The 24,357-nt window shown below is 31.4% G+C and overlaps 1 protein-coding gene across 1 annotated transcript in view; it reads left to right on the top strand.

Moving 5' to 3' along the window:
* The window catches only part of LOC129223925 (vacuolar fusion protein CCZ1 homolog), a 35,783-nt gene extending 11,856 nt beyond the window's left edge, over positions 1-23,927 (top strand). The window contains exons 6-13 of the mRNA XM_054858305.1: positions 3,444-3,574; positions 7,352-7,396; positions 10,464-10,610; positions 13,240-13,379; positions 15,876-15,987; positions 19,367-19,528; positions 21,330-21,457; positions 23,706-23,927. Coding sequence (XP_054714280.1) covers positions 3,444-3,574; positions 7,352-7,396; positions 10,464-10,610; positions 13,240-13,379; positions 15,876-15,987; positions 19,367-19,528; positions 21,330-21,457; positions 23,706-23,761 — 921 coding nt within the window. The 3' untranslated portion in view covers positions 23,762-23,927. The remainder of the gene's footprint in view (positions 1-3,443; positions 3,575-7,351; positions 7,397-10,463; positions 10,611-13,239; positions 13,380-15,875; positions 15,988-19,366; positions 19,529-21,329; positions 21,458-23,705) is intronic.
* The last annotated feature ends 430 nt before the right edge of the window (positions 23,928-24,357 follow it).

Consider the following 24,357-nt stretch of genomic DNA (forward strand, 5'->3'; position numbering starts at 1 on the left):
TGTTTCAAGGTCGTAAAGAACTTGTTTTTCAGTTCTCAGGGTCATATGTTTTTGACAAGTAGCAAATCCAAGCTCCAAGTTTTGTAAAGAAAATATCTATTGTTGGCTAGTGTTTATAATCAGAATTGGGAATTCAATACTTCCTTATACCTCCTTATATATACTTCCTTTAACTTTTAACTAAATGCCTAAAAAGTGGGCAAACATTGAAATGCTTTCCTCAAAACTGTGTGGTCTGAATGCCAATTATAATTTTCTTGTTTGGAAAATGTTTGAAAAGTGCTAAAGTGCAAATAAGCACAAGTTAAAGTACCACCCTAAGCAATAGTGTTTTAATAAGAATTTTAAAAATATTAGCACACAAAAAAGTTTCAACTTATGAATTTCATTATCAGAAATTGCACTTTTCAATATTTTTTGAAGCATCACTTCAAATGTTAAAAGGCCAATTTAAAAAAACTTATTTGATGGGCAGAGATACAGAACCCCATTGAAAATAGTTTCTTGGAATGTTTCATGACAGCAACATTCAAATTGACAGAAAAAGTAGTGATGAGTATCTACTTAACCTTATTTTATATTTCTTGTGTGTTTTGTAAAGAAAAACAAGAAAGCCTGATGGAAAGGGTAATAATTCTTAATAAAATCCCCCACCCCCCTCTTGGGTTCTAAGACTTTTTTTTCCTTATTTTGAAAAAAAAGAGTGCGCGCTTCTATTTTTTTCCCCCTTCTTTTCTTTAAATTTAGTAAATTAGAAAACAATATGGTATTTGTCCTTGTAAACTCATTATTATCATGTCTTAGTTTTGAAACGTACTTTTTTTTACTGTAGAGAAAAATCATTGTATAATTTTTGCAGAATCTATTGGTCTCTGAAAAACAAAGAACAAAAGTACAGTATAAGATGATGAGGTCAACATCAAGTAGAAATTGAAGTAACTTTTTACAGTCAATGTGCATTTTGGATGAGAAACTTTTTCTCAAATCACAGTATTTACTGACTTGTAAATTAGAGACTCAGACTCAATTCTTGAGGATTGCTCAATTTTTGCATTTTTGAGAAATGTCTCTGATTTGAACAGGTGTAGCAAACTAGCAGTGAACATATTGCCTTGAATACCAGTCAAGCTTCAAAACTTGCAATCAGTACACGATAATTGTCTTTCAATATCCGTTTAGAGAACAAGTGTCAAAGAAGTGCCTTTGCTTTAACCAGAGAAGTGCTCTCTATCACTTTTTCCGCATACAGTAGAGCTTCAATTATATGGAACAATTATGAATTTTTTTTTTCTTTTCTTTTTTGCCATCTTTTATGAAGAGTTTTTTTAACTAAATTTTTCTGTACTGTAGAATGTTTGTTATATGTAATAAATGCTTTTTTTTTCCCCTAAGTGTAGGTCTTTAATATGTACCTGTACTATAATGTAAATGTTTTTACCATGTTCTAACGCATAAATTTTTGTCAGCTTTTGCAAACCTTCAAGGCTTTTAATTTTTAAAATATCTCGCTTTGTACAAACTTGACATTTGAACTTGCAAAGATGTAATATTTTAAGGAAAGTTTTCCACTTTTTTTTTCTTCAAATGTTCAATTACTTCAAAAAATTTGAGATCCATTTTGCGTCCTTTTTACAAGTTAAATACTTAAACTCCAATGAAAATGTTCCATCAGATGATGATTTTTTTTTTCGTCTAAGTAAAACGTTCTGCTCAAGTGGAGTCCTTGTTCTCCTCAAATGCAACTGAAACCAAAAATGAGCCATTTTACGTTTTTGCTTTATTTTCGTGTTTTACGGTCATGTGGAGCCACGGCCCAACTCGTCTTCACTGAGACGGATGCTGATGTCTAAACATTTACAGCGAGTGACTTCAAACTTTACCCTTCGGTTGTGTCATGTCACTGCTGTGAAAGGAGGCCATATCAAACCCGTTGCAATGAAATTGGACCTCTGTTCAAAAAATACACTTTCATATACTATTCAAAAAAAATTTGGTTGCAGCGCCCTCTAATGTTCAGTCTTTGAATTATTTTTGAAAACCGGTGTATAAAACATTCCATACATGTCTTTCCAATACACCATTCGTTTCATCTTTATCTCTCACAGTTTTGCTCTTACATCTTTTCAGAGTAGGGGAGTAATTTCTGAAACACTCTGAATGGAAGGTTAACAAACTAAAACCGAACGAAGGTTAAACTATGTGTGTTGTCAGCAAATTGTATTGTTGAATCATGCATGTTATTTTAAAATGGTTTTCAACAATGAACTTAAAATTTTTAATTTTGCTCAATTTTTTGCATTTGTTTTATATACAGAAGTAATGATACAAATTTCTTTGTAAAATTTGAATTACACTTGGATTAACATTCTGTATTCTACTATTGAAGAATAATATTCAAGTAGAATGCATTTTGTATGAATTTTGCTCAAGAGGTAATGATATTACATAACTGCAAACTCTACTGCTTTTTCCAGGAGATTCCTAGATTTTGAGCAATGTTGTGTAAATGATATAAAGAACTTGCATTTGATTATACTTGGAAAGGAATTAAAGTCCCGATTATTCCACAAATAACAATGGAAAACGTGATATTGTTGTGCATTGCCAACATCCACTGGTTTTTGGGTTTTTTTACTGATGGTATCAATACCTGGAATATTTCCAGTGTTTCATTTGAGCTTTTCTTGTTTTCTAACTATTTCAGAAATAGTTCTTAGTTAGAGTTTGAGTAATTGATTTAATTTGTAAAGTTCAACAGCTGAGAATTGACTGTATTCTTAAAGTACATTGTTCAGACTAGAATCATCTGCAGGATTTCAGTTTTGATAACTATACACATGAAATATGTTCCATAAGTTGTTTAAAAAGATACTTCAATAATTGAATCTGAAAACATGCTTATTGCTTAACCATTAATACTAGTTTTATGTATGAACTTTACAAATTTTTGTTTTCTACTCTTTTTTTTTTTTTTTACTACTGTCAATCCTGCAATGCATTTACTGGACTAATTTATTACTATGCTTAAAATATTTCATTATTATGAGATAGATGAAAACAAATATTATATTAATAATAAGAAAATGTTATTGTTATGAGAAAATTAAAACATAATCAAAGTATATGTATAAAGTAAAATTTGCTGTCTTCGGCTGCAATTTGGAGTTTGTTTATTTAGGAGTTTGGCATTGCATGATAGTATTTTCTTTGAATAACAAGCAGTATTTTTGCTCTGCTTCATGCTAGGTAAAAACTCAAATGAAAATTTTCACCTACATTTTTAGCTTATTGCTTACAAAAGAGAAGAAAACTTTTACTGCTGCTGTCCAACATTAGAATGTGATACCAATCAAAAAATGTTTGTCTTTATGGGATCTTTAATACTTTCATGTAATATAAATAAAAGTAAATCCATTGTGAACTAAAAATAAACTATTTTTCAGTACTTGGTGAGTTTAAAATCAAACGATGCCGATCTTCTTGACATTTTTCAAGGAATTCATTTTTTACCCCTTGAGCGCTATTCCTTCCTCAAAATTCTGTGCTTTATTAATCAAGTGGAAGAAAAATTTAGGTAATATTTTTATATGTTTTAAAACTTTGTATGTGCAATTATTTTACTTTGTTAATAAAATGCTTTTGTTATAAGTATGTTGTTTTTTTCTTCTATGTTACACAGTTTCAAGACTTTCCTAATTTTCAAACAATTCACTTTTTACTTGATTTCAATTTTTTCTTAAAATAAAAACAATTTGAAGAAGTTGTAAATTTCTTTATTTATTTTCCACGATAAAAGTTTTTATCTCTCTCTCTCTCTCTCTCTTTTTCCCTATTGTTGTTTGTACCTGCCTGTTGAATTAAAATCAAACTTTTCATCTAATACTCTGTTAATAATAATGGCATTTGCATATTTAGTCTGTTATTTATTTCTTAGTTAAAGTATAAAGCTGTAACTCATTTTGCTTCATGCATTGCCAATTACAGTATCATTTATAGTTTATGAAATAGTCAAAAGCAGACTACACACACACAAATTACCTCATATTTATCAAAATTTCCATTTTCTGCAATTATGAGTATATTTTTAGTATGTGATCAACCAGAATAGACTATTTTTTGTGAACAAAAAATATATAGCTTAGTTGTTTTCCATGATCAACTTATTTATGTATTTAATCTACAGCAAAAAAATAATACAAGGTGTTCGAAATGTCCTTGACACATTTAAAGACTCATAGAAAGCAACAAATTTTTGTATGAATATGTGTTTTGCACCATTATACTTCACAGTTTCAAGAGTTTTTTATGTCATCTGAAAAAAAGAAAGGTGCAGAACGCATAATTGCTGTATCGTCACATTAAGAAAGGAATGTTTGTAATCCGACATGTCAAAAAATTTTGGATTGCCGTTTTAAAAATTACTTATGGCATATGAGTGAAACTCACAACACCCCACTAATCAATGCATTGCAAAGCAACATTTGATGACTTGTTGATTTGGCATCTTTGGCATTTGGCTTCAAACTTTACTTAAAATTCAAAAGGTTTCATTTTGCCAAATTCAGCAGTTAACTATGTGACATTTGTGTAACATTGAGAGTAGACCTAGAAAACTAGATTTTTTTTAATAACTCAAGTATAAATGCCCAGAGTCTTGTGGTAGTGCTTTGTGCTTCCACGTCACAGACCCGAGTTTGTTTCCAATGTTAGGTTCGGTCGACTCAGTCTTTCATCCTTTCAGTGAGTCAGTAAAATTAGTATCAAGTGTGTTTGAGAACTTATCCCTGGAGGTTCCGCCTTTATCTCTCCACCTAACCAGAACATTTGCTTTTGGACCCCAGAGCCCATGTCACAAAAACTGAGATGGGCAGAGTAGAACTTGGCTTTGGGTTACGTCACTGAGTTATGAGAACAAATTCTGTGTAATAAGAAAATATTTTTATGCTTCCCCCAATCTGCCCGAGTCTGTGTTACAAGAAACCAAAACCATTTAAATGCAGAAAAATTAGCCTATGTGTTGAAAAAGGATCTCCATGTAAGCTTTAAAAACGTGTTTGCAATTTTTATTGCATTTTGTGGTGTGGTGTTTTCAATATAGATGCATTGAATATTTCTGCCGTGGGCAGGTAAAGGGCAGCAACTGCAAATTTTTCATTTTTTGCATTTTTGTCATCTATTGTTTGTTAGCTTTATCGTGCAGGCTTGCTTATTTGGTTTCTGCTGAAAAAAAGGCACAAAAAAAAAAACATCTAATGCCAACACTTCCCTATCGTTAGTATGGAATCCAAAACGGGTTTCTTCAAATATCTTGAAAACTCATTTCTGCAGATACTGCTGTTTACCCACCCACGGCAGATTTGGTTGTTGTTCAGTTTACTGCATATTCGGCAGACAAATCAAATATTTGATGTGGCTGAATAGTAAACAAAATCAAATATGTTCAGCAATTGGTAAACAAACTCATATATTTTACGTAATGAATGAAAGGTATAGTATTGTACAAATAGTAAAAAGTTAATTATTGCTTCCTAATAATATCACATTCAAAGTGTAACTGAAGAAAAAACTCAGATGTTTAATTAATTTGTTACTATTAATATCAGTTGATCAATTACTGAAGAGACTAAAAAACCAGAAAATGACTTAAAGAAATTGTAATTAGTAATGATATTTTAAGCAACTTTGGTCAATATGAATGCAAGATTCTTTATAACACTAAAGGGATCCGCGACCTGCTTGCTGACACTTACCAACCTTTAAAAATAGTTTTGCAATCTTATTTGGTTCTCCAAGATTTAAATCTTCTGTTCGGAAGAATCGGATTAAAATTTGCATTATGATTAGAACAAAATGAGAAACCGGCTCCCTTTCTCGTACGGAACAGAAAAGCTCCTTATGATTGAAACAATATTAAGTTCCTGCTCCCACCTGGAGATAAGAAAAACTTGATAAAATAGGCACATTTTGTTTTAACGCTTGGAAGAGTTCCTCTCACCCGGGGTCTGAACTAATTTTATACCAAATTTCATACCTATATCCTCCTGCACTGGCTGAAGATAGCGAAATAGTTGTTTTGTACATTTGAAAAATCATTTTCAAATTTGGTCTTCAAAAGCCCTTATGCTTCCTGTCCTATTTAATTCAGAAAATTGGAGCAAACTATAACTTGTGAAGAAGAACGAGTTATTTTAAATGGCATAGAATGTTGAGGAAGTGGGAAATCTTTCAACTCCTTAGTAGACAATTGATGTGAAATTTTAGCTTTGAAGCTAATTCAAAATTAAAAAAAAAAAAAAAAAGTTCCAAGGTACTAACTCTGAAGTAATTTTGTACCAAATGTTGGGGCTGTGTGTGCTATGGGATCTCCTGAATGTGGGACAGCTACTGACACTATTTTTTTTTTTTGGACATTACATTTTTCTAATATATAGAGATAACATGTTACCATGTAATCCATTATCTAATCATATATCAGGAAAGAAATTAATTATTACTTTATGGGGGATATCATCTAAATACAAACCAAATTAGCCATTTACTATATTCATCTACTTTTGCTTTAGGGATAACATATTTAATTAATTTATTTTAAATTAATAACTACATTTAATATAGATAAGTGTATAGGGTGTTAAATGGAAATGTATTTACCTTTCACAAGAAACAAAACCTAAATAATTTATATTTTAAATTGACATTAAAAAACACAGTTAAACAGGTTTACAAAATATTTGATATTAGGCAAAATATGGTATTCGGTGTATCCCAAGTTTTAAACATATTACAAGAGTTCCAATCACCATTTGAAGTGCAAACAAGTTTCAACTTGCGCAGGTTTTTCAGAGCCTTAAAATTATTTGATTTAGATTTTTGAAATAATCTTTAAAATAAGAACAAATGAAAATGCTAGTTCAAATTTTGAAATTGAAACGTAAGAAATTTTTGTTATTCTTTTCAAGAGACAAATCTGTTTGAACTAGCTAGCCTAGTCCTTGTCTGTATCAGCCTTGCTGGACCCAGAGCCTGTTGCTGGTCATGTTGAAAGCGTTTATATTAACGTTTAGTGATATGATCTTTGTTTTTCCCCATTTTATTATTTTGTATCAGTTGAAAATTTTATCATTCAATTAAACTTACAACTAATGCCAAACCACAAAATAGGAAAAACAAAGATCATGTCACTAGCGGTCATGAAAATGAACTCAACAAGTCGTCACTTTAGTATTTTATTAGTCATTAGGCTACCTTTCAAATTTATTGATAGAGATCTTTACTTTTGTTTCATTTTTGCATTGATTCTTAATTCTGAGGTTTTTACCTTTTATCATAGAACTTTTTCTTCTTTTTCCAGGTGCATAAGATACCCAATATTTCTTTACAATGATCAGTTAGTTTGGTAAGTGGATTTGGTAATTTTTAAACTAGGTGATATTTTGAAATAAATAATAGTAAAACTCCAATTATCCAAATCAATTGGGGCTGAACCCCATTCAAATAATCAAAAATTCAAATAATTTTTTTCCTATAAAGAGGGGGAGGGGAGGCTTAATTAATTAGCCTGTATGTTGAAAATAAGAGTGGAAAAAAAGCATTTTCAAAGAAAATGATTTTTAATTAATTGAATGAAGGAGACTTTCACCTAGCGACTGACCTCAGCAAATAATAGAACTGTACTATGAGAAGGTAACTAATTGTCCCACTAATGTTCGAACTGAGCCTACACTGGCTTTGTAGAGGAAGGAACAATTGCCCATGCATATAAAGTTATTATTTTCCGAAATTAAGTACTTTTTCATCTTTTTTTTTCTAAAGTTCTAAAAGTGATTCGGATGATCAGCAATTTGGTTAGTCAAAGTCGGAATGATTCGAATTATGCTGTACTTTTCTTCTTCATACATTTGAATCAATTTTGGATTCTTCTAAAAATGGATTGAGTCATACTTTCAAGGAGTGTTTTAGGAAGTTTTTCTTTATTTGTGACTTTTTTAGAAATTAAATAGTGAAGGGCTGTTGCTCTCAACAAGTCCATTTTTTTTTGCAAAAGTCTTTTTTTTTTTTGAGCAATCACGATTGCTTATTGTTCTCATTTGACAGTCCTTGATGTTGTGGTTCCTTTTTCAGCTTGGACCAGCAGCACCACCACCCACCGGCGCGGCTGCGGCACGGCTGCTGTGGCCCTGAGCACTGTCCCCCGGAATCCACTTCTGCTGGGTGGTGGCGTCCGTGTCCAACACACGCATGCTCATACACCTTTGCCTACACGCGCACGCCTTTACACACATACACAGGCCTACATACACACACTTAAGTCTGCACACACATAGCTACCCAGGAGGAGGAACTTGCTTTGGGGGGGGGACCATTTCTAGAAACAATAACTCTAATGAGTAGGGTCTTGTCGCAACTCGTGATTGCGAAAAACATAATTTGAATTCAAAGTTTCAGAATTCAAATTAGAGTTGATTGGGGGAAGTGAGGGGTCACAGGTTTTTTTTTTTTTTTTTTTTTTTTTTTTTTGAGCAATCACGATTGCTTATTGCTTTCATTTGACTGTTTTGATGTCCTATCATTTTCCCACCGCCACCCTCGCACCATCACCGTGGACAGGCGGGCTCCTCACGCTGCTGCTCCTATAGCGAAAGCCGTCTCTAGGTTGCATCCATGTCTTACACACATGCGCATACATACACAACTACACACACACACACAAACACACATACATACAGACACTTACACATATACACACACAAAAACCTACACACACAAAACTACCCACACTTTCATGCCTGCACACAGACACAAACGCACATGCCTACACACACATACCCCATACGCGCATACATACACAACTACACACACACACATACATACAGACACTTACACATATACATACACAAAAACCTACACACACACACACAAAACTACCCTTCATGCCTGCACACAGACACAAACACACATGCCTACACACACATACCCCATACACACAAACACACATATCCCCCCACACACACACACACTCGTGATTGCGAAAAACATAATTTGAATTCAAGATGTCAAAATTCAAATTAATTTTTTTTTGTTTAGTTTTAAGTACCTAAAAAGTCTATTTTTTCCAAATCTGGTCAATTTTCCCTTTAAAAGTTGTTTAATTCTGAATTTTCTCTGTAACCTCGTTTATTTTTTTGGTTTTTTTTTTCTAAAAAAGTATGGATGTGTCATTCATACCCTTTCCATGATAATTTAAATTTTGAATTGAATAGGGGCACGATAGCTAAAATTCAAAATTATTGGTAAAGTGTAATAAAATCATTCAACACAGTGGCTTTTTAATCTATGATACTCAAACAAATTCGTTATAGCTGGTAAAAATTTTAAAGTTTTCAAAAAAGTAAAAAAAGTTATTATTATTATTTTTTTTTTTTTTTTGTAAAAAACATTGATACATGATATTTAGGTGTCTTCAAGTGCATTTTCTTTGGTGGTTTGAAATCAAGCCATGTACAGGAAATATTTTTGGGCAGAATTATTTTAAATTCTTATTTTTTCTCATGTTAATAAATTTATTAACCTCTTAGTACGAATGTTTCCTTTTTTGAAACAATTTCAACCAATTTTTTTTAACATAAATTAGGAAATGAAAGTCATAAAAATCTGTCTGTGATATTAAAGACTCTTCACATTTAAGTAACATCTACAAAATCAAAATGAGACACAATAATCAGAATTACAAAGTATAAAATCAGATTCCTGTTGTAATATATAATACAATCTTATCAGTTTTGCAAAAGGAAGCATTTTTTATATTTATATGTTTTTTATTTAAGTATTTCTTCTCCCAAAAGCTATACATATCCCAATAGGGTCGTTTCCTAAATTTTAAAAGTATTTTTTTCTGAAAGAGCATGCTTAAAAACATAGGATCTGTCCATTTTTTAAATAATTTGTTTAAGTTTAATATTTTTAAAAAATTACTTAAATCGGTATGCTTTCATTGTTTACATTTCTTGCCGATGACATCACAAATGATGAAGTGCCTTTCACAGAGCAAAATATTCAGTTTGCATCTTTATTCATGTGTATTGGCAACGATATGGTTGATAGCAAACGTAGAGCGCAATTTTAACTCGCTTTTTGTTATCATAATGTGGAACGCGGTACAAAGATGCGCCAAAGAGCATCATTTGTGACGTCATCAAAACCACGCCTTGTTTGAAAAATCGGACATTTTAAAAAATTAATTAAAAAATAACTGTTGGGGAAATGAAAGAATTTTCTGGGTTCATGTTATTATTATTATTTTTTTTTTTACTTATTCTATCAATTTCAGTGACTAAAATACTACTTTTGACTGAAGGAAACAACCCCTTTATTAATTTTATTTATTTCATTCTGAATTTAGCTCTACTGTTTAAAACTTTTTTGTGCATAGTACCGATTTCATCCTCTGTTTTTAATTTTTGAAGGAGTGGTCTGGAACCTGATGACATGCAAATTTTATATCAGCATCTTTCTTCTGACCTTATTCCTTCATTTATTGATTCAGAATTGAAAGGTGGTATATATTCTCCTTCAAGAATGAGCCCAATGGGATCGGGAATGCATTTTGGACGGTTAGTATTTATTAAATTTATTATTTGTAAACTTTATTGCAATAATTATTATTTCATTTTGGAATGGAGTATTTTAACTTCTTCTATACACTTCAAAATAAACAATTCGTTAAACTGTCACTTTTCTGTTGCATTTACTCTGAACCTGAATCATGAGCAGAAATGTGCCTGCGGCATACTTTCAAATTTGTACGAACTAGGAGTAGAGTTCATGCATTTTAGCCATTATTTACTCTTTTACCCATCAGTCTTAATTTTTTTTTGCATTTTAAAATCCTATTGCATCTGTCTCAGTGAAACTTGCCCATTTTTGTTTACTTTTGTTTCATGCACTAGGAAATCACCAAATTTGTCTTTAGCATTATTTTTATTATTTTTTTTTATTTCATATACACTGTACTAGAAGACTTTGCATGTTGCACACATTTCTTTTTGCCACCCTCACTTTTAAGTTTCAATTCAACTGCATCTGAATTGATAGAAACCAATACCTCAATTAGAATTAGAATTGATTTTAACAAGATGAGTTAATTTTTACAAGGTGGTGAAATTTTCTCAAAATTCCGTAAATGTTGTAAGGTACTCTCAGTTCAGATTTTTTAAAAGTATTTTTATCTTTTCTTAAAATTTTGGCAGTCATATGTTTGTTGAGTTAATATGTATGTTACTTATTTTGCACTAGCATTGATACATCATTCTTATTTTTGTGCACTCTTAATTAAATTCAAGCGAACTTGCTATTAGATGATAAAATGCTGTTCACTTAAAAGTTTTACTGATAACTATCTCCAAATGTTGGCGAGTGTGCTGTTTTATGAGACTATAAAAGCTTTTGATAGAGATGTACATCTCGAAAAAAATTTTCAGTATTGATTCAAATAACTTATTATGCAAAATAAATGATATGATTTACATACACTTGCGATTGCATACGTAATTGATTTAACTTTAAATCATCCCATGTCCCCTAAGATGAGCTTTTACTTTAACCTTATCTTAGGGAGCATGGGATGGTTTCTGTAATCTCAACTCAACATGTGTAATTTTGTAAGGTTTTTTTTATGTTTATGAATCCACTCATCAAGTCTTTTTTTTTCCTTTTTTTCCCCCATGTGCAATTTTATAAAATACAGAGCCTTAATCACCTTTCCAAGGACAAATGATGCTTAAAACTCTCTAGTCACTTTCTCTTGCATTGCTAGTATTTACGTTTGGATTTAAAAACATATTTTTAAAAAATTTCATACTTACAAGCAAATTCTGTGATCACTGTTCAATCAGTGACTTCTCCTGGTTGATTTCATGTCTAATGTAAAATTGCCCAAGAAACATGTTAAAAGCGAGCCAGAAATATAGCTTCTTCTTCTGGAAAAAATACAAATATGGCAATGCATCTGATGAAGCATGGCTTCCTTTTTTGAAATTTACTCTTTTATGATGTTTATAAGTTTGTCAAATATTATTCGAGCAATTTGTTATTGAGAGTAAGGAAATTTTTATTTAAAGAGAGTTGTTGCAAATATGCAAAGCAATCGAATAAATATTTAAGCTGTTTTAAAGTAAATCATACACATGAGCACCTTTTGCTAGGGTCCCCCGTACCTACCACTATTTCTGATTTAACCAGTTGGATGGACTCTGAAGACAGGTCCGATTTTTTGATCCAGACCAGAAACTGAGTAATCCCTAGTCCATCATCCCCGAAAGATATTGTTTCACTTGGAGGATTGTGTGACTACGAGCATATTTAGCGTCCCCCAGTCAACATTAATGAAGACGGTGGATCTTTGATCGGCTAAGATAGAGATCGGGACCCTCCGGTCACAAGTCTGATGCCGTACCGATAATGCCACGGCCACCCATGCATATGAGCAGTAGTACCCAACCTTTTTTTTCCCTTTAAGGACCATACTTCAAATTAAAAAGATTCTAGCTGGCCAGAACCCTAATAAAATGAAACCAAAAGAAAAACATAGCCATAAATACTATCTTTTTCCTTTTATGTGGAAATGACCAGCAGTTTAATATTTTTTTTTATTTTTAAGTTTTGCAATAAATTATCTTAAGCTCCTTAACCCTTGTGGAAGCAGGATTACACAAGAGCGGCGGTGCCATAACTTTTTTTTATTCGAGGTCCAGACTCAAAATGTTAGAAGTTTTTAAATTTTTCTAAGTAACATGGAAAAAGAAAGAGTTTAACCAAAAATTGTTGTTATTATTACTTGGTGCTTATTTTACTAATTGCATCTGTTTTCTGGAAACCAGTTTCTAAGAAATCAACAACGACGAATAATTGGCACATTTTGTGCGAAACAAGCAAAAGAAACCTGATTTCTTCCAAGGCTTTGCTTTAAAATCTATCACGTGTCTTGGCTTCACGAATAAAAGTCTTCACTCCCTCTATTTTATCTCTTCTCAATGGGTTGGGTACCTCTGCACAGGAAGATATCAACTTATGTGACTGCATGAAACTAGTCTCAATGTATTCAGACTTGCCAAAAGGCATATATATTAGTTGTAGAATATAATAATAATAAATAATAATAAACAAAATGCTAAGTTTTTGATTTTATACTTTGTGTTGATGTAATTAATTTGCTGACTGTTAATTTGTCGTTATTAATGATAGATTCATGACTGGTCCTAAAACGATAGACGATGTTAGTGGACTGAAAAACACTCCCAAGATTTATTTGAATGGTGGGAAAATTGGTTGCTATCTTATATCCTATCGAGCTCTCAATGCTACATTTTGCCTTCTATTGGATGGTAAGTTGTTCAATTTTGTTTTTTAAATTAATATTTACAGATTTTATGTAAAATAGTTCAAATCCGAATTAGATCAAATTTGAAACTTGGTCGCACATACAACAAACTCAAAATCATTAACTTCGTACCAAAAGAATTAAAAGCAGGCCACGTTGTCAGAATAGGCGAAGACTGCACCACTAATCAATGCCCAACCAGTTGTGCGCATGGAAAAAAGCAGGGTAAATCTAAGTTGGATTAGTGGCCTAAAAAAGACCTCCCAGTTTTGATAATTAAGAACTTGAAAACTTGTAGAAGGAAGAAGGCTTGCCTAAAAAAAGACTTCTTGAGAATTCTGAGACCCACCCTGGGCTCTCAAGCCACTGATGAAGTAAACTTTCTTTCTAAAGAACGAACATAGTCAAGCAAAGATATGAGGCTAAAGCTAGACTGACCTCTATTTATTGAAAAGAGTCATCCAAATTAGTTTATTCAGTGAGAAATTATGAATACACCAAAAAAAAAAAACACCTATAGTTTGAAATGATAACCTTTTTTTTTTTTTTTTTTTTTTTTTTGAAGTTGGTTGAAAAGAAAACTGTTATGGAAAATTTATTAGCACAACGTATCAGGGTTGGCAAAAACCCGGGTTTTTTTTAAAAAAGCCCATGGACCCAGGGTTTTTTGGGTTTTTTTAAATAAAACCCAAAAAAACCCAACTAAAGTTGGGTTTTTTAAAAGAAATGTGGGTTTTTTTGTCTTTTTTTAGGGAAAATGTGGGGTACTTGTAGCATATTGTAGCGTAAGTATATGGACAAAGTGCAAAAATTATCTTCGGGGAAAAAAAGCTGGAAAACTAGTTAAAATTCAGCATTTTCTGAAGAAAAGTATGAAAGACGAAAAAATCTAAGTATGGTGAAGTTTCGGATTTTTTAATTTTCATTATTACCGACAGTTATGGCAAAGTTACTTCTCGAGTGATAAAATCTATTGTTCGTTTTTAATTACTACGTTTTTTTTTTTTTTTTTTGCATTTTACTTTATTGTATTTATTTTGTTATGCAAAACTACTGTAGAACCTCAAGTAGTTTAAATCCCTTTTTACTGAATTCCAGCTTAATCAAGACATTTCTTTGAATTTTATGCTGCCTGTTTTTCTATTTCTGTGTACAGAGTTAGAAATATTCAACTTTTTCGTAAGATAATGAAAATGCTGTACCTGTTCTGTCGACCGTTTGAAAAATCTGTTTATTTCTAAAAAATATACCTTGTGTTTATTCGAGATTTGTGATGTGTTGGTTAGCAGAAAATAATTCACATGAAAGCCTTTTAATTAGATTAGTTTCTTCTATACACATATTGAGAAAATCAGACGTGACAGGACTTGATCGAGATAATTTGTGTTATTTATTGACCAGTTAAAGAAAAAAGTTAAATACATTTACTTAAAATCTTTGAAGTATTTTTTAAATGCCGTTAAGAGTTAAGAAATACTATTAAAGTTCAAAATTCATTTTTTATGTTCATTGTCTGCGGTGAAGAACAAATAAGAAAGAAGTTTAAATTGTGAAAGTATTTAAATTAATTACTTAAAAAAAAAAAAAATCTCAGAAAATTTTAAAAAACCCAAAAGTGGGCTAAATAATGGGTTTTTTTAAATGGGTTTTTTCAAAAAAACCCATTGGGTCCAACCCAATTGGGTCCAATTCGGCCAACACTGCAACGTATTATGTATTACTTTTGTCAATTCTAACTATCAAAATTTTAAAGAAATTTAATATTTTAGTAGAAAATATCTGTTTTTAGAACAAAAGGAAATATATATGTGCATATGATATCCAGACTAATATGCTGCAGTTAGTCATAGATTTTGTCAACCAAATAGTCAGAGTAAAACATTGAACAAAAACCAAATTTTTAGGTCTCACATTTTAATTATAGCAAAATCGTTCGTTTTTAGCAATTTCTGCAGATAAAAGAAAAAATGTATATAATCAGACAGGACAAACAGAAAAGCAAATCTCAAATTCTTGCTGCTTAAAATATCTTGCTTTATTTCTTGTAAATCATCAATTATTTTTGCCCTATGTGGAAAAAAAATGGCCAATTTCTTCTCCCATTTTAGTTCATTAATAATTTTTCACTCTTCCTTACATTTAGTTCTGGCATGAGACTGTGACTGCTTGTCCCTGAATTAATGTGCACACATTTTATCATATATTAGGAGTGCACTCAAATAGTTCTGGTTTAAATTATCATTAGTTTCCAAGACAGCACTATACTGGTTCTCAATATTGTTTTTTTTTTTTTTTTTTTAACTATTAAACTTCATTTTCTTTTTGCTATTTCAATAATATTTTTACTCGAGTAATCTTTTTTTTTTTTTTACTAAATAACATTTTGCAAAGTTCAGCATTATAAAATATTCTTATTATAGTAGTATATTTGTTGTATTGCATTAAAAAAAATAACAAAACTGTTTTTAAAATTGGTGCTTTCATGCTTTTATTTTAACAGATACTTTTCCATTGCACTTGGAACTTTTTAAAAGTTTGGATGCAGAAATAGGACAGCAGCTATCAAACTTGGCATCCGAGATTGGTGAACAATATTCCAAGACTATAACAAAGTTTGTTATCTTTTTATATCACTTGTGTAATTTCAGAAATTGTTTCAAATTGTTGACACTGTTTAAATTTGTTTTGCATGTTCATTTTTCAATTTTATGCATCATGTCTTCTATAGTATTACCTCTGAATGATTTTTTTTTTGGAATTAAATAAGTATCTGATTTGATGAATTTTTGGTATGAATATTGATTTTAAAATTCTTACATTGACTTAATTTTATTTTTTTATTTGGCTATCAGTTCTATAATATTTTGTTTAAGTGTGTGTTATGTGTTTGAAATTATGTCTCATTCCTGTTTTTTTTTTTTTTTTTTTTTTTTTTGAGAAATGAATGATTGTTCATTGCTACACATTTTGTTTTGATAAAATCTATCTACAAATGCTTTTTTCAGTAAGGAATTTTAAAAACATAGAAGAAACACCCCTATCCTCTGGCATAAAAATTTGAACCTCGGCTCATAATAAAAAATAAATAAATAAAATAAGAATAATTTTTATGCACCATTTGGGGGAAAAAAGCATATCTGTGGAGTCTTGAAAATCCGAGGTAATAGGGAAGATGCAACCTGTTAAATGTTCATGTTTTGACTATTGGATATTGTTAATTGACCCTCAAAAATAAAAAAAATACACCATCGCCGAATTTTAAAACACCGTAATTGATTTTTAATGAATTTTTAAAAATCCACTCACAAAAGTGCGCTTTTCTGAAACATCACAAGTTTACATCACAGGGCACTATTGGGCAGCCTTCGGCCGAAGATCCCTTGTTTTCGCTACGGACATTTTGAGCGTGCTGATATTTTTATTTTTTAGAAATTCAATAATCCTTTTGAACACTCTATGGGGGCCGGATTCATTAAAGCACAATCTAATAATCTTCCTCAAGTAACATCAATGATAATATTTGAATATTTCCGAGAGGATGAGAGGTTTAATGTTCCTGAAACGGGAGGAGTTAAATGCGAGGAGGTAAGCCTTACGTTTCATCTTCGAAGCCAACTTCGGCTTCTCCCGTGGCGGAAGAACGCATGACGTCACTTCCTGTGCCATTTGACGTCACAATCGCTTGAACTTTATATTATTAATTTTAAAAAAAACTATTTATCGTATCAAAAAAAATTTTTACCTATGATGTTCATACATTTTATTCTATCATATAAAAATAAAATTGAAAAATCGAAAACTTCCCTATTGGGCTACCCCCTACCTCACCTCAGATTAGTGAAAACTTGGATTATCCGTAAAAAATTTTCACATTGAAAATTTACACAAATTGGAAGATATAAGGAGGAGCACCTTTTACTACTTTGTATCAAGAAAAGGAACTGTTGTCTTCACAAAAAAATTATCACTCAAACTTCAACATAAATTCTCTTTTAATTGCTTATTGACGAATTTTAACCTAATTTTTTCTTGATATCCTTACGCATTTATTTGTGCAATGCAACCAAAACATAACAAACCTCTCAATATATTTTAATTATACACTGTATGTAATCAATAAGTTTTATAGCAGCAAAATATTTATATTTTCAGATTTTAATCAAAATCAAATTTTTTGGTTCTAAAAAATATATATTAGAATATAAATGAAGTACCTTGGATTAGGCGGAACCTCGAACTTTCGAGACTCAGATTTTTGAGAGACTACTGTAATTTTAAATAAATGATATTGAAATTAGTCTTCTTCCAAAGAAAATTATTTTAGCCAAATAAAAAGTGGGTTAATATTTTAAAACATCAAATTTTGTTATGCTTCAGATTACACAATAAGTTTTTATTCTTGAAATTAGGAAAATGGACTGCTATAGTGTTGTAATTGTTTACAAGAAGCATCTGTTACTTGCTATGGGACAAATAGTTTTAAGTAAACTCTTAATTTTTTTTCAGGATTTATAAATTGTGTAAGACCAACTTATCTGGGCCTTGTGTTAGTTGCTGATCATCAATTTAGTATTTGTAAATGGTTTAGACTCGAGGTTTTTTTTTTTTTAAGGAAGCATTTTGTGCATTTTATTGTAGAATTTTCAGCAGGTATTTAATAAATGTTAGAAGAAAATCCATAAGATATGTCTTGATTCCCTTTTTGGTACAATTCTTTCTTTTACTATTTGGATTTACCTCCCCCGAGAATGTTGGTTTGGTTCGGTTCACCCTCTATGGAAGACTTATCAAGTTTTTGACCGTTAGATAATTCTGCCCTAAGTTTTACATTGTGAAGAGATAATTTTGAAGTTTATTCCGGCTTCAATTTTCAATTTGTTTAAAGTTTGTGTGATGAAGAATGTAAAGGAAATAGAAAAATGACCATTAATAATTTTAGACGAAAATTAGTAAACTCATTCGCCCCTAAATGAGGCTGTTAAGGAATTAAATGAAATAAAATGTACACCAAAACAAAGAAAATTAATATCAGCTACCTATGTCAATGACTGCTTGATGTATTAAACTGGAGTGTAACAATAGAAGTTATAATTCAATCACAAACTTCAAACTCAGAAGATTTTTTTTTCAAAGATAATTATTCATAAAATAGGAAATAACAATGTCAAAAAGCTCAAATTGCAGATTACTGCAGACTTGTGTTTCGGTGTTACAAGGAACGCCTTTTTCAATGCAAAAAAAAAAGCTTATGGATGACATCCAACAAAAGCCAAGACCCAGATAAGCAAACAGCTTGAAAAATAAAATAACGGATCAACCAAACACCAATGAGAAAATTATTAACCAATAAAGAGCCAATACGACAATAAACGAAGAGCAAGAGCTTTCTCAATTCTTCTTTCTCGTGTATTGTACTTGTGACTCTGCGCAGAGATTTGAGCACTTGGGATACCACTATGTAGATCACTGGGAACTGCCTAGAATTTCGGTTAAGCAACTGTCGAGATTTATTTCTGTTACAGGGCTCCTTTAGTAGTCTAAGCGAGAATAGTACAATAGACCTGAGGTCTCAGTGCTCGCGCAGTTTCAAGCGCCCCCCTTTTCACTTCATATTTCATCGTACCTGCGAGAAAACTCTTGCTCTTTGTTTTCTTATTGGCTCTTTGTTGGTTTATAATATTTATATTTTCATTGGTGTTTGGTTAATCCACTATTTTTATTTTTTAAGCTGTTTGCTTATCTGACTCTTGGCTTTTGTCAGATGTTTTTTCATCCATAAGCTCATTTCTTTAGCATTTAAAAAGGTGTTCCTTGTAACGCCTAAACACGTGTCTGCAGTAATTCGTGCTTTGGACCTTATTTCTTATTTTCCTTTTTAGTACAAAAGTATTTAATAAATAGTAGTTCATGTTGTTTTTAAGAAACAATCATTTAATAATAAATGAATGTTATTAATCTAGCATTAATGCCATATATATTTTTTAATTTTAGTTTAAATAATGAGCAACAGGCAAAGGTTATGTACATGTATTTTAATCACATGAACTTGGCAGAGAAAACTACAATCCATGCAGATATGAAGAAATCTGGGCATTCCCTTGTATCAAGTGACATAATGAAATTATTTGCTGATGTTTACTCTGATTTGTCAAAGTAAGTTTTACTTTACATTACTCGCTTTTAATGAGCAAACCCCGCTTAAAGAATGATTCAAAAAATTTCTATTGACTTCCAGCTCAGTTTATCCTTTCTTCAAAAATATCCTTTAACATTCTTAAGTCAACCAAAATATAATGTTGAGTCAAATCCTGAGAACAAAGGGATAATGTCCATTTCTTTTCTTTTTTTTTTGAAATTATAGAGTAGAGAAGCAGTTGAAATTTGTATTTTTGTAATGTACCAATGTTATCACTTCTGAGCTACACTTCCAAGGATATTGAAGCTCAAATTCAAGCTAATGCAGATGAAAGAAAAGCAATAAAAGCGAGAACAATTATGTCAAATGTAAAGAATTTAAAGCTGAATAGCCCTGAATATACTCCACGGCTTTTGATGTGCAGAAAAACTGCTTACATTTTCGAAGCCTGGAATGTGAATGAGGATGTTTTTCGAGTCATGAGTATTCCTTGAAAACAATAACATAAGGAGACAATAGGATAGGTCAAAGCTAGTTAACCAACTTCTTTGGCACTGCACTGAAATTTAAAAAAAAAAAAACAAGCATGTGTGAATGTTTATGATGTCCCTTCATGTTCATTATAAGCAAGTTTGACTGTGCGAACTTTTCTATCATAATTAGGTAAAGTGTTTTTAATGTAAAACCATTATTAACTTTCAATTTGTAGCACATTTTAATGGTCAGTGAGGAAAGTTCGTGAAATATGCGCTTTACAACGAAAATTTGACAAACTTGTTTTCTGTTCAATCAATTCTAAAATTTAAGATACCTTTTAACTCAAAGCTCTTAGTGAATACCTCCCCACACCCACCCCCACCGCCCTGAAGTCATAATGAATCTGCTAGCTGAATCAACTTTCGAATGGGCGATTATCAGGTTGTGTGATCAAGTAAAGGGATCTCCTGGCATCCTTCACACTAACAGTAAATTCATCAGGCACCTGTGCCGCTACCATTCTCATCTCAATGAGTTGAATAAAGTTTTTAGTTGATTAAACTCATTGGAACATTTATAAGCATTTGCTCTACAAATGAGTGAACAAGTTGAGTCAACTACTAGTTTGCAGGCAACTTTTTCAAAAAGTTGATTCAACCAACCACTTCTTGTGTAGGAGGCTTTAGGTTCTTCCAAAAGTCAGTCTTACTTTGTAAAATGGAAGGAAGGGCAAATGGTTTGAGAACTAGGATGAAAAACTTTTAGTCTCCCAATACGTTCTGGAGATTCTCAAATTTTGATGGCTTCCCCCATGCTCCCAAGTTTTTATCAAAATAATAAAATTTCCCCAAAAAAATATTTTGCAGTGATTAGGATGTCAGAAAAACTTTATATGGTAAAATGATCGTGATTGCAAAAAGCGAGACCTTTTCATATACCTGTCTGAAAATTGTATGTGATTGATCATTTTAGAAACATATTTACTTCATTTTCCTTCTTTTTAAAACTTGTATTTGCCGAAAAATATGGTAAAATGTTCCTGATCTTTTGCTGAACTTCCTTATTATTTATCTGCTGAAAAAAATGTTTATTATTACTTATTAGAGAAAAAAAAACTTATGCCACTTTTAAAACATTTTTTTTTTTTAAATCTGTTTTAAGTAGTGGGGTTTTTTTACTTCAAAAAAGTAAAAATAATAATCTCAGTTCCAGCCAGATTTAGGGACACCCAATTCACTTATGTTCGTCCTTCTCTTATGCTTATATTAATGTCCCTTTTAAATATTAAAATGATGTATTTGTACTCTGTTTATCTGCTATTTTATGAATCTTCAATTTCAGAATGAAAGATTTTGGAGAAATAATGGGTAAAACGGTTAGCGATTGCTGGATAGCTGGCAAATTGTCTGATGAACGAGAATTATATGTTGTTGTACAACAGAAGAATGCTAATATTGTTGAAGTGAATGGTAAAGTATATTTTATATTTATAATATATATATATATAAAATATTATAAACATTTAAGTTCTAATTATTTGATTATTTTCATGGGGTGCTTTGTAAACTAATTTTTAGGCTATTTTATTTTAATTATTTTTTTTTATTACTATTATAAGATTCGCTTAATATACCATAATAACTTCGCTGTTTGACAAATAAGGAGTGTGGAATTTGAAAGTCATAAAATGTCTAAATTACAATATTTATTCACACATTTATTTTCTATCTTCAGTTATTTATTGTTTAAACAAGAAGGTCATTAAGTACTTACTTGTTTCCTACATTTATCAAGTGTAAGATAATCTTGTAAAACATATTTAGGTTGTCTAAAAGCTTGAGAGTGAATTGTGTTAACTTTGTTGTTGTTACTTATGCCACTCAGAAACCCGAGCTTCCATTTAATCGCCTATTTCTATTTGGCGCCTATTCTATTTGGAAGTCCAATTTGGCTCAGACAACACGATAGATGGCAGCACCATGTATGGACAGTTCGATAATTTAGAACCAGACCAGAAACCAAATAACTTCTGGCCTAACACCCCCAGAGGTATCGTTTCAGTTGGAGGACTTAGTGACCACAAGCATATTTAACGTCTCCCAATCACCCTTAATGAAGGTGGTGGATCTTCGATCAGCTACGATCGAACCAGGAACCCTCTGGTCACAAGTCTGATGCTTCATCAATCAGGCCACCATGATCCATGTGTTAACTTTACTCTCTGAAAAGTGGCACTGTTACTGATGTGTATTTCTCAAAGGTGCTTGGAATGTTAGGAATGATTCTAAGTGTTTACTGAAAATGAATACAAATGCTAATGCTGCAATGAACATGTAAAGTGCCTAAGGGTATTAAGCCAGATCATTTGCAGATGCTTCAAGCATCTCAAGCAAACAGCTTGCTGTCAGGCTCTACGAGGGAAAAGGTTAGGCAGGATCAGGCCAGAGTCTATAAAAAAAATTTTAAAGGGAAAGGCGACAGTTTCAAATTTTTCCCCAATTAAAAAAAAAAAGAATAGCACTAATGCTCTTCCCCTATAATAACTGTAGATTGTAAAAAAAAGTGGTGAAAACACTTTTGCCACCTTTGAAACACTCTTTCAGAGGCCCCTCTTGTTCTCTATATCACTGTGCTAAAGTTTGTTAAAACAAATAGGAGATTGAATGCCTTGCAGTTATTGCCAATTCAGATGTTGTGTTACACATAATATAATTAGTGTCAGGAATGTGTTGCCTCTAAGTATTTATTACATGGTGATATTGTTTCTGCTGATTTAAATTCTTTAAGACATTATTGTTGTTGTTTTCCTAACTTTATTTGTCAAAAATTTTAAATAAAAACTTGAACTTTTTCAATGTTCTTTTTTTTTTCTTTTTTCAAAATTTTCAAAACATGTTTGCTATTTTCTTTTTTTTTTTTTTTTTTTCTGCTCTAAAACTTAAACTTTTTTTATATGTAGAAAAAGTTTTTTCCCACCATTCTCCCCCTTTGCTTTTATCAAGATTGTGAGTCAGACGGAGTAGAAGCGACAAAATCAAAAATAGAGGAACTCATCATTGATGGCAGGGAGATCAACTTCCAATTCATCCCCAGCCATTGAGATATACCTGGTAACGAAAAGGCCGTTCAAATTGGCCGAACAAGAATGTAACTTGCAACCCACAGCCCCTCTTTGCAATGCCTTACAGTCAAATTTCTTCCATCATTTTTAAGGCTTCCAGCACTTTTATATTAAAAAAAAAAGCTCCCCTGCTTTGGACGCTGAGAGAAAAATGGTCCCTTTTCATGTTCAACCCTGACCTTATGGATCTTCCTCAGCAAGTTTTTCTGCTAATTTTAGAATTTCCAATGGACATGACCATGTTCTGTGTTCTTCGAGTGAAGCAATGACATTTTTCATCTGTTTTTGTGCCTGCTTGGCCAATGCTTTTTACGTTTTATAACCCCCTGGCTATTAATTTTCAAACGCTACTTTGTATTGGGCCTTAAGGAAGGAGAGGGTCTGTCCAACCTAACAAAAGATAAAAAGGGGATATTTTGCTCCGAAACAATTTTCCCTGCTCCAAATCTGACTGAGTGTGATCCCTGTCTTATTTTTTAAAAACATAAATGTACTTAATCTTAACTCAAAGCATTTTTCTTTTCTTTTATCATTAATACTGGGATTTCATAATTTGTTTTCCGTTGATGTTTTCATTTTTCTATTTTCTATTATAGAAGAGCTGAAGAAGCTTAGTACTTCACAGTTTCAAAACATCTTCATCTGGGACTAATAGAAAGAAAAAGTATCATATTGAAAACATAATGATTGTGATAACCATGTAAATATCTTCGTACATGTTTGTAATATATATTGTATGTATATAGAATGAGTTGGATTTTTTTTTTTTTTTTGTCTGTATATATTAATAATGTATATAATACTGATAAATAAATAGATTGTTATCAAAAGGCATTGTTTTGAAATTCTGACAAAAAGAGAAAATTTTGGCAGTGACATTTTTTTATTTCCTTGATTTTTGCTTCCTTTTACATAGTAAAGAAAGTATTGTTTCCATCAAAAAAAAAAAAAAATCCCTCAAATTTGGACCTAAATTTCCATTTTACTCGCCCTCAAATGAATGTTACCCAGAAATTGAAAACACATATGAAACCGATTGTTCAGACGAGGAATTACAAGTTAAATAAAAATATTTTTGAAAAAAAATAAAGCAGATTTCAAAATTGCTCTAAAAGGGAAAAAATAATTCTTATTTTTGAACACCATCAATTACATTTTTAAACATAATTTTTGAAGTTGGCAGTAAGAAAATCCCCAGTTGTATTATAGTTTTCTAACCATAATGGAAGCTCGGGAAACCTAAGTTCA

This window comes from Uloborus diversus, chromosome 6 (assembly GCF_026930045.1).
Source record: "Uloborus diversus isolate 005 chromosome 6, Udiv.v.3.1, whole genome shotgun sequence".
Taxonomy (NCBI): domain Eukaryota; kingdom Metazoa; phylum Arthropoda; class Arachnida; order Araneae; family Uloboridae; genus Uloborus; species Uloborus diversus.